A 17074-nucleotide genomic window follows, 5' to 3' on the forward strand; every position below is an offset into this window, starting at 1 on the left:
TGAAGCCAAGGCTGAGATCCTCCAGGAGCCCCTTCCGAGGCCAACTTCTAGCTGTCTCGTGGCCTGGAGGGAGGGAGAGAGAGAGGGGGGGAGAACACGCTCTGGGGGAGCAGCAGGCTCTGCTCAGCCTCCTGCCTCTGCAGCAAAGATCTGCAGAAGAGGACAGATTTGCTGCTACTGCTGCTCCTCTCCCAGAAGCCCACCTCGTGTGGCTGGCCTGCGCCTCCCCTCTGTCTAAGGAGAGGATGCCCCACAGAGACCTTTCCTAGCAGCAGCAGCATCCTTTCCCCAGCAGCCACACAGCCAGCCTCTGCCCAGGACAGGTCTTGGCAAGCTCCGGCTGCTCCCTCCCCGCATCAGTGCCCTGCTGTTGAGAAAACGCGCCGAGAAGAGCGCAGGAGCCTCCCCAGGAGAGATGCCACAGCTCCCCAGCGCCGCTTGCTCCCTGGCTTGCCTCCCTTTCTTCTCCACCTATTGCTCCACACAGAGCTGGGGAGGCAGTTGATGCTGCCCCCACCTTCCTCCTCCTCCTCCTCCATCTTTTCCACCTGTGCTTCAGGCTACAGCCCTTCTGGTCCAAGGGCAGCAGCAGCAGCCCCCCTCTGGAAGAAAAAGCCTGGGGCCCCAACTGCCAAGGGAGAGAGGGGGGATGTGGGGGCGAGGGCTGCAGTGCAACAGCCAGGCGCCCGCTGGATGCATCTTTCCCTTCCAGAGGAGCAGGGGGTGGCGAATGGGGGGGGGAAGGGGGCCTCCCTCCAGAGTGCTCCCCCAAGGAGACCTGCCTGCCTGCCCGCCCCCTTTCCAGCGTCCTGCCAGCGCCAGGTTACAGCCCTGCCCAGGCTTTGGGACCCCTGAACAGAATGGCCGGATGCTGCTGCTGGGGCCCATCTGAAGTGTGCTCCCCCGCCCTGGGCGCCCTTCTCCGCAGTGTTCTCCGCAGCTGCAAGAGTGCTGGCCAGGACACTCCATCTGGTCGGGGAAAGCCGGCTCAAGAGACGCTTACCAGGGAGAGGGCTTCGCGCGTCTGGTGGAGGAGCGGCTCAGGCAGCAGAGAGATGTGGATGCACTCCGGGATGGTGACCGTCCCACCGTCCAGGTCGGCTATGATCACATCCAGCTGGAAGAGGCAAAGGAGCTGCTGCAGAGTCCGGCTGCAACCGGGGCCCAGAGGGAGATGCTCTCCGCACCATTGGTCCTGCCACTGTCCTCAGCTGGGCTCTTGCTGGGGCAAACCTGTGGGCAGGGCAGGGGGCTGCCCACTTTGCGGGGAGACAATCCAACCTAGCTGCTCAGGAAGGGAAGGGCCCCCTCTTTCCTAGAGCCAGGGCAAAAGTGGGGGAGGGAGAGGGGGAGGAACAGGTTGCCCCCTCGCTGTCCCAGAAGCGCAGGCCCCTGCTTCTCAATAGCGTGGGAAGGCTCTGAGCTCTGTGTTCCTACCCACCCTCCAGGGACACAGAGCCCCTCCCATCCACCCCCATGCCATGCCCACCTGGGCAGGGCCAGATGATGGCAGGGGTAGGGGGTGGGAAGGATATCCTCCCTCCTCCCAACGGCTGCCTGCCAACGTGAGCTTTGTCACCCACACCCCCAACCACTCACCAGCTCTTGTGTTTCCGACTGGAAGGTAGAACTGACCCCAATGATGAAAGGCGTCGGCGTGCTGAGGACCTCCAAGAGCTGAGCGGGCAGGATGGGCACGTACGTGAAGCTGAAACCAAGAAAGCACCAGCACACAGCTCTCCCCAGCCCCTCCTTCCTGGGAGGCTCCACCAGCCCCCCACCGGCCAAAGCAGCAAGGGCAGAACAGGCTCTGCTCGAGGTGGCCCCAGAAGTGGGGGGAGGCAGCAGCAGCCACCTAGGGAGGGGGCACACCTGAGGCCCCAGCTGCTCAGGCTCCACCCGGGGCTCACCTGTACTTCAGGGGGAACATGAGAGCAAGCAGAGCCCGGCAGGCGTCCGTCAGCCTCTGGTAGCTGCTGGACAGAAACAGGATCTTGTGCTCCGTGAGGGCCGCGCAGAAGAGGCCCAGCACGTTGGTGATCCCTGGGGAAAAGGAGGCAGGAACTGAGGCAGCCCCCCAAGGCCCCTCGCTGCTGCTGCTGCTGCTGGCTAGGCCTTCCACCCCCTGCTAAGGCCCAGCCCAGAGCTGAAGCCAGAGGCACCGGCCGACTCCCAAGGCAGCCGTGGCAGCCCGGAGCTTCCAGGGCTTGCACTGCTTCCCAAGAGGAGGAGGAGGAGGAGGAGGAGGGGGAGGAGAAAGAGCACAAGCCCAGGCAAGGGGCTGGAGGCAGGTCTCACCAAGCTGCCGGAAAAGGAGCGCCACGCTGCAGTTGCTGATGGGAAGAGAGTCGTTGATGGGCGTCTGGATCACCTGCCTGTCGCCCGCGCCCAGCGAGATGGTCCTCTGCAAGAGACAAGCCACAAACCCCGCGGACAAGGTTCAGTGGGTGGCCTGAGGCTGGCAGGCCAGAGCAGCTGGGCTCCGAGAGACAGACCGGCAGCGGCTTCCTCCCGGCCCCCCACCGCTTCCAGCCCCTCCTGGGCCAACAATCCACCGCTGGCTCTGCTGCCAGACAAGGGCTCCTGCGACTCGCACCAACAGAGACACAACACACACACACACACACACACTCAACAGGCGGCAGCAGCAGCAGGACGCCGAGTCCCCCGCCCTCCTCGACCTACAGCTGAAGGCCAGCACTGTGCTGGGGAGGTGCCGGGCGCTCCCCGAGGGGCCCTCCCCAGCCCAGATGTCTGGAGAGAGCCCTTTCCTCGGGAGTCCCCCACACCCAAACCCGAAGGCTGAGTGACACAGCCCGGAGCTGCACACCGGTTGCTCTCGGGAAGGAAGCCTCTCAAGCCCCAAGCCTCCTCCCATGGAAGGAGGCAGCCCCGAGGAGAGAAAAGTTGTGCATACCGCTCCTTCGTCCTCCATGTCAGGCTGAGATAGAGACAGACAGAAACAGCACAGAAAATTAGAGACACAGTGCGGCACGGACAGACGGACGGACGGACAGCCAAGCGCACACAGCAAGGACCACAGCAAGCCAGCGGCAGCGGCAGCAGCAGAAGACATGGCAGGACGGGAAGAGCCAGCCAGGCGCCACTAAGGAAGCGGGAACACCTTGCACAGCACATCCCTTGCTGCTGCCAAGCTACATATGGATCTATGGGGAGGCCACACTCCTTCACCGGGGCATCCTTGGGCCGCAGCTATAGAGCCCCAGAGACGAGGCTGGCTGCATCTTGGGCAAGCCAGACAAGCGAGAGAGCACAGAACCCGCCCCCCTCGGCACTCAATGCATCCAGAACGCAAGTGCCCTGGACCACGCCAGTCGAGGGCCTTGGACGTGCCTGCAGGGGGAATGTCTTCCACTCTTCACAGAGAGCTCACAAGGCCCCACCGGAGCAGGAACCCACCTGAGCGCCTCCCGTGATGGGGATGGTGCAGGTCAGAAGGCTCCCGATGACCGTCTCCAGCGAGGTGCCCAGTCCGTCCACGTAGATCGTGTACACCAGCCCCAGGCAGTTCTGCAGGAGGAACAGGGCAAATGGTCAAATGTGGAGGAGCAAATCAGCAGTGCCGCCAACAGGGGCAGGCGGAGAGAGGACGGTCCCTGGCACAGGGACGCCCCAGGACCACATCCAGCAACCATCAAAGTTCTGGAGGAGAGCGGAGGAAGGACAAAGAAGGGCGCTGATCCAAGGCCCTAGAAAGGAAAGGAGGGCCACTCCTGCCTGTTAAGAACAGGGCAGTGGGAAAGAAGGTGCCAGTTCAGAGGAGGAAGGACTTCTGCACAGCAGCAAAGGCGATGGAAAGGGCTGCCTTGGGAAGCAGCAGAGCAGGAGGAGGGCCTAGAGCTTCCCCCAGAGGGAGAGGAGAGAAGGCCCATGTCAGCAAGCACTTTGCTCCTCTGGCTGTGAAGTGAGGCTCGGAGGCTTCAATGGCTCACCCTTGCCCACCACCACCAGGAGCAGGAGAGACAGGCGGCCCCAGGCGGCCCAACCCAAGCAAGCAGGCTTCTTCTTCCTAGCAGTGAAAGCTCCTGCTTGGAGGGCCAGCTAATCCTCACACTGGCATTGCCATGCCCACGTGCCACGGCCAAAAAGTGCACAGGCAGCACCCCCGTCGTGCATGCAGCAGGTCGCAAATTCAATCCCTAGCCGCACCCCTAGTTTCAAAAAAGTTGAGGAAGCATTCTTTCTTGGAGAGCTGCGAATCAGGGTGGAAAATACTGGGCTAGATAAGCCAGCGATCTGACTCAACAGAAGTGACTAAATCCCACCCAACCCAATGAGCTGAAAGCACAGAGTTTGTTTGTTTTTTAAAATATGGGGTCTGAAAAGTAGGAAGAGCTCAGAGGCTACGGCTGCCATGCAGAAGGTGCTGGGCTAAGAAGAGCCCTTCTGGATGAGGCCCAAAAAGCCTCTGGCTTCCCAGAGGGGTCCACCAAGAGATGAAGGCAGGCCCTGTGTCCCTGCAACTGGTATTCGGAGGTGTAACAAACAAAAGGGTGGGGAGCGATACAACAAACCACCCCTTCTCTAGCTGCGAGGAGTCCCAGGTAGGCAGCCACCATCCACTTTTTAATATGAGCAAATTCACCCTCCCAAGGGAATATTCTGGGAGCGTAAAGTGGAGGAAACCTCCCTACAAGAAAAAACTTGAGCAGGCCTTCAAGGAGTGTGTGACTACAGCAGGATCTAATCAGGAGAGACACTCTTTATTAACAACAACAACAACAACAACAACAACAGGGATCTATTAATAACTGGATGATCAGAAAAACAGCAGAAGCATCAACAACTTCTGCTTCCATTCAAATAAATGAAGAACAGAAAGAAGATTCCTTTCTCTGGATATTTTAAATTGCTGTTTTTAACAGTTTGTTCTGTTTTGTTTTTCTTGTGTTTATTTTTGTGAACCACCTAGACTCTTTGGAGTCAGGTGGTATAAGAATAGAATAGAATAGAATAGAATAGAATAGAATCTATAGATATAATTATCCTGGGTATGCCAGGGAAAATGCGTCCCGGCAGCCCAGCTGATTGGCTGAGCTGCGGAGGTGCCTGATTGGCTGGCGCAGTGCACCCGGGAAAATATGACCGCAGCGGGCCAGGCCAGGATGTGGGTGGCAATGGTGGCCACAGGCCCGGCCCGGCCGCAGAAGCGAGGTAGCGGGCCTGGGCGAGGCAGCGGCAGGCCCGGCCGCAGTAGTGGGACTCGGCCCAGCAGCCTGGGCAAGAGGGTGGGGGAGAGGAGGCCGGCCGCAGAGGCTAGCAAGTGGTGGCAACGGACCTAGCAGGCCCGGCCACGGAGGCTGCGCTGGGCCCGGCCGCGGAGGCGGCTCACAGGCAGGCGGCGGGTTAGGGTTAGGGTTAGGCGGCGGCAGAACTGGCTGCTGAGGCCAGATGCCCGTGGGAGGCTGAGGTGGGAGGGAACCGGGCGGCAGGACTTCTGTGTTCGCCACCCGGGCGGAGGTGCGGCGGCTGAAAAGTGAAATGCAGGGGGAGGGGGAGAGAAAGAGAGCGGGGGAGGGGAGGGGAGGGGAGAGAGAAAGAGAGCGGGGGGAGGGGAGGGGGGAGAGAAAGAGTGGGGGGAGAGGAAGAGAAAGAATGAGGCGAGGGAGGGGAGAGGGAGAGGGAGAGAGCGAGGGAGGGGAGAGGGAGAGAGTGAGGGAGGGGAGGGGAGGGGAGGGGAGGGGGGAGGGGAGAGGAAGAGGGAGGGGAGAGAAAGGGAGGGGAGGGGAGAGGGGAGAGGGGAGGGGGAGGGAGAGGGGAGAGAAAGAGAGCAGGGAGAGGGGAGGGGGAGGGGAGAGAAAGAGAGCAGGGAGAGGGGAGGGGGAGGGGAGAGAAAGAGAGAGGGGAGAGGGGAGGGGAGAGAAAGAGCGGGGAGAGGGGAGGGGGAGGGGAGAGAGAGCGAGGAGGGGGAGGGGGAGGGGAGGGGGAGGGGAGAGAAAGAGAGCGGGGGGAGCAGTAAGAAAGAGAGCGGGGAGAGGGAGAGGGGGAGGGGGAGGGGAGAGGAAGAGTGGGGAGAGGGGAGCGGGAGCTGAGAGAAAGAGAGCGGGGAGAGGCGAGGGGTAGGGGGAGGGGAGAGAAAGAGAGCGGGGAGTGGGGAGAGAAAGAGAGCGGGGAGCGGGGAGAGAAAGGGAGCGGGGAGAGGGGAGGGGGAGGGGAGAGAAAGAGAGCGGGGAGTGGGGAGGGGGAGGGGGAGGGGAGAGAAAGAGAGTGGGGAGAGGGGAGGGGGAGGGGAGAGAAAAAGAGCGGGGAGAGGGGAGGGGAGAGAAAGAGCGGGGAGAGGGGAGGGGAGGGGAGAGAGGGAGGGGAGGGGAGGGGAGAGAGGGAGGGGAGGGGAGAGAGAGCGGGGGAATCCGAGAGAAAGAGAGCGGGGGGAGGGGGAGGGGAGAGAAAGAGTGGGGAGAGGGGAGGGGGAGCTGAGAGAAAGAGAGCGGGGAGAGGGGAGGGGGAGGGGAGAGAAAGATAGCGGGGAGTGGGGAGGGGAGAGAAAGAGAGCAGGGAGCGGGGAGGGGAGTGGGGAGGGGGGAGGGGAGAGAAAGAGAGCAGGGAGCGGGGAGGGGAGGGGAGAGAAAGAGAGCGGGGGAGGGGGAGGGCAAGAGAGCGGGGGAGGGGAGGGGGAGGGCAAGAGAGCGGGGGAGGGGAGGGGGAGGGCAAGAGAGCGAGGGAGGGGAGGGGGAGGGCAAGAGAGCGAGGGAGGGGAGGGGGAGGGCAAGAGAGCGAGGGAGGGGAGGGGGAGGGCAAGAGAGCGAGGGAGGGGAGGGGAGGGCAAGAGAGGGGAGGGGAGGGCAAGAGAGGGGAGGGGAGGGGAGGGCAAGAGAGCGGGGGGAGGGGAGGGGAGGGCAAGAGAGGGGAGGGGAGGGGAGGGCAAGAGAGCGGGGGGAGGGGAGGGGAGGGCAAGAGAGCGGGGGGAGGGGAGGGCAAGAGAGCGGGGGGAGGGGAGGGCAAGAAAGCGGGGGGGAGGGCAAGAAAGCAGGGGGGAGGGCAAGAGAGCGGTGGGAGGGGGAGGGCAAGAGAGCGGGGAAGGGGAGGGCAGGAGAGCGGGGGAGGGCGAGGGGGGGTAGGCAGGGAGGGAGGGCGAGAGGGGGGGTAGGGCGGGAGGGAGGGCGAGAGAGGGGGCAGGGCAGGGGGGAGGGAGGGCAAGACAGGGCAGGGCGGGTGGAGGGAGGGCAAGACAGGGCAGGGCGGGGGAGGAGAGGGCAGGGCGGGGGGAGGGAGAGCGTGGCGGGGGAGGGGAGGGGTCAAGAGAGCGTGGCGGGGAAGGGGATGGGGCGAGGGGCAAGAGAGAGTGGCGAGGGAGTGGAGGGGGCGAGGGGCAAGAGTGTGGGGTGGAGGGGAGGTGGCCAGGGGCAAGAGTGTGGGGCAGAAGGGAGGGAGGGGAATACAGCCGACCCCAAAGAGAGCACAGATGCTCTGTGCGGGTTGGCTAGTAGAACAGAATAGAATAGAATGGAATAGAACTAGCCGACCCCGCACAGAGCATCTGTGCGTTCTTTGGGGCCAGTGGTTACCTCTTCCCCCCCATCTTCTTCCCAGTCTCCGCTTCCAGGCCCAGCCGCCTCTCCTCCCCACTGCCACTTCTGCCCCCACACTTTCCTTCCCTCATCCAGGGCCTTGCCTTGCCGGGCCCGCCACCGCGACCAATCCTCCTGGGTGCGCCTCAGCCTATCAGGCGCGTCTGCCGCCCAGCCAATCAGCTGGGCTCTGGGACGTACATTCCTAGGCACACCCAGGAGAATTAATATAATAGATCGATAGAACGGAGCATTGGTTACTCACCGTGAAGGCTTCTTCTGGTTGCTGAGGTCAAGGCCATCTCTACGGGTTATCCTCATCAGGTGCTCCAGGGGCAGGACTTAAGTTAATTAGTTGAAGAAAGACACGGGCTGAGGATGACCCCGCCCAGTTCTTACAAGCCCAGTAGAATGCAGCAGAGAAGGTATTACAGGTAGTGGAAAAAAGAGCAGTGAGGAGAGAGAGAGAGAGAGGGACCCCCAGCGTTCAAGTCTGCAGGTGGCAGCTCCCTGTTACGCCGAGATCAGGAACGTCTCGCCCAGACGTAGTCCAGAACAGAACGGGCTGGTCGAGATGGCCTTGACCTCAGCAACCAGAAAAAGCCTTCACGGTGAGTAACCAATGCTCCGTTCTCGGTTGCTGGGGTCAAGGCCATCTCTATGGGACATACCAAAGCTGTACATCTTGCGGGAGGGACTGGACTAGACTAATCCTGGGGGAGAACGCTCTGAAGGATATGTCAGCCAAACGCTGCCTGGGCAGAGGCAAAGGTGTCCAGCTTGTAGTGCCGCGTGAAGGTCGATGGAGTCTTCCAAGTTGTGGCCTTCCATATTTCGTGTAGAGGAGCATTTGTAGAGAACGTGGCGGATGCAGCTGCCGCTCGAGAGTAGAATGGGCTGTGATACTAGCTGGGGGTCGCAGCTGTTGGGATTCATATGCCAAGATGATGCAGGCTCGAATCCATCTAGCGACGGTAGCTGAGGTGACCACCTCACCCATGGAGACTGGTAGGTATGAAATAAACATAACCTCGGATTTCCTGAAGGAAGCAGTCCTCTTTATGTACGTTTTAAGGCAACACCGGACATCCAGCTTATGCCACAGCTTTTCTTGGGCATGTAGAGGGCATGGGCAGAAGGTAAGTAGGAATATGTCCTGTGAGAGATGGAATTGTGACAGGACTTTAGGTCTGAAAAAGGGGTCAGGGATGAGGCAAACAGAGTTCTCCGCAAACACACAGAAAGATTTATGAATCGACAAGGCCCGTAGCTCTGACACACATCTGGCGGTAGTGACAGCCACCAGGAAAGCTAGGTTGAAGGAAAGCATTTTGAGAGAGATTGATTTGATAGGTTTGAACGGTGTCCACTGTAGAGCCCTGAGAACGGTGTGTAAGTCCCAGGAGGGAAAACAGTGAGATGTCGGAGGTGATAGCAGCGTCGCTCCACAGAGGAAACGCTTGAGGAGAGGATGGACAAGCAAGGACCTACGAGAGGTGCCGACAATCAAGCCGATCAGCAAGGCTGCTTGTCACTTCAAGGTGTTGGGCTTGAGCCCCCTATCCAGGCCAATCTGGAGTAATTGTAAAAGGTGAGTCATAGAGGCCGTGCCCTTCTTGACATGATGGCGGGAGGACCGGTGCAGGAAGGCTCTCCAGGTGCATTGGTATATCCTGTTAGTGGAGTCTCTGCGAGAGGCCAGGATAGTAGTGGTGACATTCTGGGGGATCCTCTCCTCTGCTAGGATCCTCCGCCCAGTCTCCATGCGGCTAACCAAAACCAACCTGGATCTGGGTGGTGTACTGGTCCCTGAGATAGGAGGTCAGGGGAGACTGGGAGGTGCCAGGGTTCCATGATACTGAGATGGAGGAGCTCAGCGAACCAGTGGCAACGAGGCCAGTGAGGTGCCACCAGTATCACCTCGGCCTTCAAGGTCCTGATGAGTCTGAGGAAGCCCACTAGAAGAGGGATAGGTGGAAATGCGTAAAGGACCCCCGGAGGCCAGGTTGCGGACAGGGCATCTGTGTCTTCCGCGGTCGTGCATGGAAACCTCAAGATGAACCTCGGAAGCTTTGCGTTGATGGGAGTTGCAAAGAGGTCGACCTCCGGGGTCTCCCACCTGCGTGCCAATTGATCAAAAACGCGGGGGTGAAGTGACCACTCGCCCAGAAGGAGGCCCTCTCGGCTGAGCCAGTCCGCCAGAGAGTTGAGGTCGCCTTTGACATGATGTGCTGTGATGGAGAGGAGGTGTTCCTCCACCCACAAGAGTAAGAGGGTCGCCTCTTGATGTAGTGATCTGGACCGGGTGCCCCCCGTCTGTTCAACTGGGCCTTTGCCGTCGTATTGTCTGTCTTCATGAGGACATCCTTTCCCTGGACTATGTCCTGGAAGCTGGAGAGCGCCAAGCGAATGGCCTTCAGCTCCATCCAGTTGATAGAATGCTTCTGCTCTGAAGGAGACCATTGACCCTGAGTGGAGTGTTGCAGACAGTGGGGTCCCCATCCCCTGGTGCTGGCATCCGTGGTTACTATCAGGCGAGGATAGTCCATGTATCGTTTGCCCTGCAGGATGTTCTGGGGTGCCAGCCACCGGAGCAGGGAGTGACGTACCAGTGAAGGAAGGGTGAGCAGAACCGGCCTCTTTAGAGATATGGCTGTCTGGTGAGGCAGGAGAAACCAATGAAGGGTTCAAAGATGGAACTGGGCCCAGGGAACCGACTCGAGTGTGGCGACCATGAGGCCCAAGATTCTTGTGAGAGACATCAAGGGTACTGCATGGGAGTCCAGTGCATGTTGGATTTCTGAAGTCAGGAGTAGAAATCTGTCGTGTGGGAGAAATAAACGATCCTGATGGGTGTCGATTATGACTCCGAGATGGTGAAGGCGATGTGCGGGGGACCAGTTGGCTTTTTTGAAAGTTGATAATAAAGCTGTGGTGCCGTAGAGTGAGTAGGGCAGTCTGCAGATCGACCAAGGCCAGCGCCTTGGAGTGAGATTGCAGGAGAAGTTAGTCTAAGTACGCAAAGGCCCTGATCCCCCACAGGCGAAGGTTCGCCAGGAGGGGGGCCAGGACCTTTGTGAACACCCTGGGGGCTGAGGACAGCCCGAAGGGGAGGGTGGTGTATTGATAATCGATGCCCGCGTACTTGAATCTCAGGAGGGATCAGCTGTCTTGGTGGATCGGGATATGGAGATAACCCTACTTCAAGTCCACTGATGAGAGAAGATCCCCATGATGTAGGGATTCCGTGATGGCTCTGAGTGTCTCCATCCAAAATCTGTTGTACCGCACCCACTTGTTTACAAATTTTAGGTCCAGCACTGCTCGGCATGAGCCGTCCCGCTTTAGCACTGTGAAGAGAATAAACGCCCCTCCCAACCTGGTCCTGAGGAACCCGCTCCACGGCTCCGATCTCCACGAGGTGTCAAATTGTGCGGGTCAGGTTTGAGTGTTTGGTAGAAGAGTTTGAGCGCGGGGTAGGTAGGAATCTGAGGGGAGGAGGACCGTTTAACTCTCTTCTGTAGCCTCGCTCAATCACACTGAGCACCCATTTGCCTGTCATGGTCTGCTCCCAGGCGTGCAGGAAGGCGGAAAGGCGACTTCCCAGGAGCGCCTGGCCCGAGTCATCGCTGTTGCTTGGACTGTTTCGCCTGAGAGGAAGGCTGTCTATTTCCCAAGGTTCTGGAGGGGAAACGCTGCCGGTTCCAGGTTCCTCGCTGCTGCTTGAGGTTCCGATCCCGGGGCCTGTAAGAGGCGCGAAAGGGCCGGAAGGACCGTCTGAATGCTGGCTTGTCCTGTTTGCGGAGTGCGGAAGGCATGGTCTTCCGTTTGTCAGCGGATTCTACAAGGACTTCTTGAAGGGCAGCCTCCCCGAAGAGTTTCTTGTCGTCATAAGGTACCGCCGACAGGTTCGCCTTAGAGGTGGCGTCCGCTTGCCAGCTTTTTAGCCATAAATGCCTCCTCCCCACGACTGATGCAGCAGAAGCTCGAGACGAGAATCATGGCATCGAGAGTGGCGCCCGCCACAAAGGCCTGGGCCTTCTAAAGCTTCACCAGTTGCTGTCTAAGGTGGGAAGAGTCTGTCTGGGAGTCAGCAAGGAGGTCCTCGATGCAGAGGAAGCTGGCCCTGGCGGCCATGGATGCGGCAGCTGACGCCCTGGTAGCATGAGAAGGGTTGCCATGTACCCGCCATTTCAGGGCCATTTCTGCTTTCTTGTCAGGCGGGTCTTTGAGGGAGACTTCTCCATCTCGCGGCAGCAGTGAATTAGAGACCAGCTGAGCCACTGGCGCATCTGTATTTGGAGTTTTCAGAAGAGAGACTGGTTCCTGTTGAAGAGAGTAAAAATGCGCCGCCGCCGCCGCCGCCGCCATGGGCTTGCGCACCAAGGCGGGTAAGGCCCATTCCTCCCTAATGCTTTCAATGAAACAGTCAGGCAAGGGGAGAAGCGTGTCCTTAGGTTTTGCCTTGGGAAACAGTCAGTCACCCTTAGAAGTGGGAGCAGAGTCAGGTTGGATCTTGGATTGCAAGCCTATAGTTGTAAGGATTTTAGTCCTTAAAGGGTGAAAGTCCTCTGGGCCAAACGGGCGTTGAGAGACATGAGAGGGTTCCGGCTCCTCGCCCCCTGACCATTCGCCCTCCTCCTCCTCCAAAGAGGGAGTTGGAGTCTGCGCCTCTTCTCCCGAGTCCATCTGAACCTCCTCTACATCACAGCCCCCGCCAGAGGCCAGAGGTCTGGCCTACTGCAATAGAAATGCGGGCTTGCACTTACAGGGTCTTGGGCAGAGGGAGGCCTTTCCCAGCCCATCTGCAGCTCCATCTCCTTTTTCAGTGGGGGCATTAGGGATGCGGAATGTGGGGATGGCCACCAGCTTAGATGTCTTAGAAGTGGGGCTGAGACAAAGTCATAGAGGACTGGGCTACCAGTGGCTACTGGTCTGGATGGCTGTGGCCTCAGAGGCAAGATGCCTCCCGTAGTGATAGGCTTGAGGGAGGAGTAGGCCTCAATTTGAGTTAACTTCTCGGAGGGGGGGCTTCTCCAAATCAGGAAGAAAGCCCAGGAGAATCAAAGCCCTGTGGCCCAGAACAGAGTGAGGGGCGGGTTTTCCTGTAGGGGAAGCTGAAGAGGGACTTTCCAAAGGGCACTAGAGCGCCCGGTCCGTCCCTTCCAACACCGCCCCCACCAGCTGCCGGAGTGCCGTCCGAAGGGGAGCCAGCCGCAGCGCGTCTCCCACCCTCGGGCACTGGAACGCGCCCCACAGCGGCTCAGCAGAACTCCTCCAGCCCGGGCGAGACGGCGGAGCCCTTTCCTCCCCAGGTTCTGTGGAGCAATGCAGCAGCAGGGAGCCTGATAACCGACCCACTACTGCTGCAGAGGGAGAGGAGAGCGCCGGCCTTCCTCCTTGCAGTTCTGCCAGCCAAGTGGGTGGCAGCTCTTCAGTGAAAGAAATGCCCCCACCTCCTTCATCCCCCCCCCCAAGCAAGATCATCTGTGCTTTTTCACAGCCATGTGTTTGCCTCATGATGACGCTGGAGGCAGAATGCTCCATGAGAGCTGAAGCCCCTCTTTACCACATTACCACACTGGAGCCCTAACAATGTGAAAAGCACAGAAGATCTTGCTTGGGCGGGGGGTGGGGGGGGAGACACATGTTCTGAATGGGGTTGCATTCCCCTGCACCACAGAGGGAGTTTCCAGGGAGTTTCCAGTTTTTATTGGTTCTCTAGGACTATTCAGTTTTTCTCGTCTGGGTTAGTCTGTTTATTACCATTGTGCTACTGTATTACTACGAATTGCTTATTTTCCTTATGTTTTCTCGGCGCAAAAGAACCAGGGCGGGGTTATCCTCCTCAGCCACAGGTGGGTGTGTCCATATTTTTTCAACTGATCAGATCTGTCCGGCCTTGGAGCTAGTGAAGAAGGATAACCCATGTTAAAAAGGTGCCTCTTTGCCCAGTTAACAGGGGAAGTGCATTAGACCAGGAGAGGGTCCACCAAAGGAGGGTGTACATCCCCAACAGGAAGAGGGAGCAGGACATGCAGTCCATGAATTTGGAGTTCCCCTAAAGAGAGCGAGGATACAAGAGCTCCAGATCGGATGGAAGGCCGTCCAGCCTCATCGCTGCATTTGCCTCATCCAAACAGCTGAGAGCAGAGCCTTTAGGGCTCAATGCTTTTTTGTGGCCAGATGCTACATCTAGCACCTGCCAACAGAAAAAGAGGGCCTGAATATTCTCTGTAACCCTCAAGTTCATCTCCCACATGGGATTGAAAGAGGGCCTATCAAGTTCTTCCCCCTTTTGGGGACAGCCCCCTCTCCGGGCACCCAGAGGCCCTGACTCACCCAGGTGACCCTGCCGGAGTGGCCAAGCAGGGCTGTAAACCTCAAACAGTGTGGAACAAGCTGCACCTTCTGTGCTTTTGATGGCACAACTTTAGAGGTGTCAAAGACAAGGCTGTGCGGGACCACCACAGACAGGCAGCACACAGGAGGCCACAGGTGGGCAGACAAGCAGACCCCGCTGGCCTATGGAGCCACGCACAGGCAGGGGCTTCTTGAGACACCTGCTCTCTCGCTCTCACTCACACCCCTTACCCGGAAGACTTCGGCATGGTCCAGTCGAGAGACAAGCACCAGACTCTTGGGGGCAAAGAGCTGAGCAGGTTGGATGAGAGCAGTCACTTCCTCCACCATTTCCTCCTCCTCCTCCTCCACCTTCCTCAAACAATTCTGCAACTGGAGGAGAGAAAGGGGTCAGATACTGCCTGGTGCCAGGGCTGGGAGCCAGCAGGCTGCAGAAAGGGTCCAGAAGCAAAAGCCTCTTCCTGGCACCCTGCAAGGGATCAAGGCCTGGGGAGCAACGGTGTAATTACCTGTGTCGCCTCGACAGCCTCCCAGAAAGTGAAGCAGGCGCAGTAATGTCGCTCCGAGTTGATGTCCGTCAGGACGGCAATGAAGAAGGTGGGGGCATTCCTTTCACCGAAGAGCTGCCACCCACTTGGCTGGCAGAACTGCAAGGAGGAAGGCAGGCAGAAAGGTTGAGTGGAGGGTGGCAGGGCGGCCTCTGCAGGTGTGCTGTCCCCAACACAACAGAGGGAGAGAGAATCACAAGCACCTCTGGAGGTGGAGGCCCCTCCCTGCTGTTTGACGGAAGCCCCAGAGCATCCCCTGCCCCCCACGGCGCCAGGTCCATTGCCTTCCTGTGCACAGAGCTCTTAATGGTGGCCACCTGGAGTCAAGCGCTTGTGCGGAGCCAGGCAACCTCCACAAACACACATCCTTGGGCTGGATCTGCTGCGTGTGTGGGAGAGAAGGCCAGGGTGCTCTTTGCAGAGCCAGCTGTGCAAGAAGGAAGAGGTCCCCCCCTGAGTCCCCGCCAGGGCTCCTGGCGCCCTAATCGATGGCCCTTCTCAGTGGGCTTCTCCTAAAGCCTATCAAGGACTTGAGACTCAAGTTCACAGCCAAATGCCCCAGCTCCACTTCTTGGCTGTCCCACCACGGGACGCTCCCTGAGTTCCTGTCACAAGCCAGCACCCCACCCAGAAGGCTCTCTGGGGGACGCCCCCTTTCCACCCACAACTAGAGACCAGGAATGCTCCTACAAGCCCAGAGAGCCAGTCAAGGGCTGCAGGACAGGAGGCAGACAGCAGGCCCATCTCTGCAAAGCCCAGCCCCCTCCATGACACAGGGGAGTGAGGGCTGGGCGTGAACTTGTCTTCTTGCACAGAGCGCTGCTCCCTGACCCCAACCGGTGGCCCCAAAGCACCAAAGGCCCCAATTAGGAGCAGTGAGAGGCCCTCATGCTGGCATCAGGAACACAGTGGGGGGTGGGGGCAGAGGTGGGTCCTGGTCTTTCAGGCAGGAACCGCCTGTGGCCTGCAAAGGGTTAGTGTTAGAGTTAGGCTTCCACCTCCAGAGTCCGGCAGGTGCCCAGCACAGATGGGCACAAAGGGAGCAGCAGCCACCCCAGAGAAAAAAGAGGCCTCAGACCAAGCAAAGATGCTCCAAGGAAGACAGGGATGCCCGTGAAGCAGAGGGCAGCACCCCACTGAAATCCTGGTGCCCCCCCTCCCCATCTCATTGCCTCTGTTGTGTGGAGGTCCTGCTGTGAGGCACCAGACACACACCAAGGAAGCAGAAGAGCACCCACGGGCCACGTCAGGTCCCAGGCCCCCTCTTGGCCTCCTACTAGCTCTACTGTCCAGCCCAAGAGACGGGCGGGCATGGGTGCCCATAGCAGGCGGTCTCCCATGAGAAATACCAGCTCAATTCAGCCCCAGCCCCAGCCCCCCCAACACCTGCAGTTTTTACAAGGACCCCCAGGACCCCCGCTCAAGAAGAGACGGAGCAGCTGCTGCTGCTGCTGGGGCTCTCAGTTGACCCATGGCTTTGGCCCAAGAGGCTGAGCCTGAAAGCAATCCTGGGGGTGGCGGCTCAGCAGAGGGGTCTGAGCAACATAAGTCCTCCCACCTCGAGAAACCCTTTGCCCTGGCCAAGGGGCAGAGCAATCTGCTTCAATGCGCACCTGCCAAACTCTGGGTCAGTCAGGCCCAGCTAGTCAATGCCCTGGCATCCTGGGTGGGAGAGGGACCAATCAGGCTGCTGCTGCTCTCCAAGACCAAGAGTGGCCAATCAGCAGCTCTCCCCACCCCAAAATCGTGCCTTTATTCCCTTTCTTCAGGAGGGAAAAACTGGTGATCCGCAACGTGGTAGAGGGTAGTAAACAGTCCCAGGCACCTGGCCATGCTGGAGCCAAGGCAACCAGGACTTTGTGAGCTGAGCAAAGCAGCAGAGAGCTGCTTCACGGGCCTCCTCTCACCCAAGTGAGGAGGGGCAGCCAGAGGCACAGCCAGAAGAGAAAGCAAATGGTCCTGGAAAAGGACACTGGCCAGATTACTGGTTCGCTTTTCCTGTGGCCTTGCAAGCACACAGTCGCTCAATTAGAGTTAGGGGCTCTGGCCATGTGCCTGGCACCTCCCTTGGAACGCAGCAGCTGCCCCCTACAGAACCCCAACCCCAACAAACAGAACCCTGATGACACTGCCTGATTCCGAGAGAGACCAGTCATCCAGTTAGCTCACTATTGCCTACACCAACTGGCAGCGGCTCTCCAGAGGGTCTTTCCCAGACCTACCTGGATTGAACCTGTGCCTTCTGCATCCAGAGCAAGTGCCCTCTCACTGAGCTCTGGGCCCATCCCGGGATCACACCTGCCACTAACATACATACATATCATCAGAGTCTCTGTTGGGGTATCTGATCATATTGAATGTGTGTACTTAAGTTTGGGGACCATGGATAGATCGGGACTTCTGTTGGTGTACCAAGCGCCCTGCTGCCCAATGTAATCTCTTACTGAGCTCACGGACTGGGTTGAGGAACTTTTGTTGGAGTCTCCCAGACTTTTGGTGCTGGGGGACTTCAATGTTCACTTCGGGACCAACTTGTCTGAGGCAGCTCAGGAGTTCATAGCAGCCATGACAACTATGGGCTTATACCAAGTGGTCTCTGGACCGATGCATGTTGCAGGTCACACGCTTGATTTG

At 59.1% G+C, this 17074-nt stretch overlaps 1 protein-coding gene across 8 annotated transcripts in view; it reads right to left on the bottom strand.

Moving 5' to 3' along the window:
* SBF1 (SET binding factor 1) overlaps positions 1-17074 on the bottom strand; it is a 138945-nt gene that overhangs the window by 36705 nt on the left and 85166 nt on the right. For 5 of the 8 annotated variants that reach the window (XM_053252430.1, XM_053252434.1, XM_053252433.1 and 2 more), the window contains exons 3-10: positions 14402-14539; positions 14124-14264; positions 3421-3531; positions 2918-2941; positions 2299-2404; positions 1911-2043; positions 1600-1708; positions 1004-1117 (exon numbers count right to left, since the gene is read on the bottom strand). In XM_053252430.1, coding sequence (XP_053108405.1) covers positions 1004-1117; positions 1600-1708; positions 1911-2043; positions 2299-2404; positions 2918-2941; positions 3421-3531; positions 14124-14264; positions 14402-14539 — 876 coding nt within the window. The remainder of the gene's footprint in view (positions 1-1003; positions 1118-1599; positions 1709-1910; positions 2044-2298; positions 2405-2917; positions 2942-3420; positions 3532-14123; positions 14265-14401; positions 14540-17074) is intronic. The other 3 variants (XM_053252435.1, XM_053252436.1, XM_053252429.1) reach the window with 1 other exon arrangement.

The sequence above is a fragment of the Hemicordylus capensis genome, chromosome 5 (assembly GCF_027244095.1).
Source record: "Hemicordylus capensis ecotype Gifberg chromosome 5, rHemCap1.1.pri, whole genome shotgun sequence".
NCBI classification, from domain to species: domain Eukaryota; kingdom Metazoa; phylum Chordata; class Lepidosauria; order Squamata; family Cordylidae; genus Hemicordylus; species Hemicordylus capensis.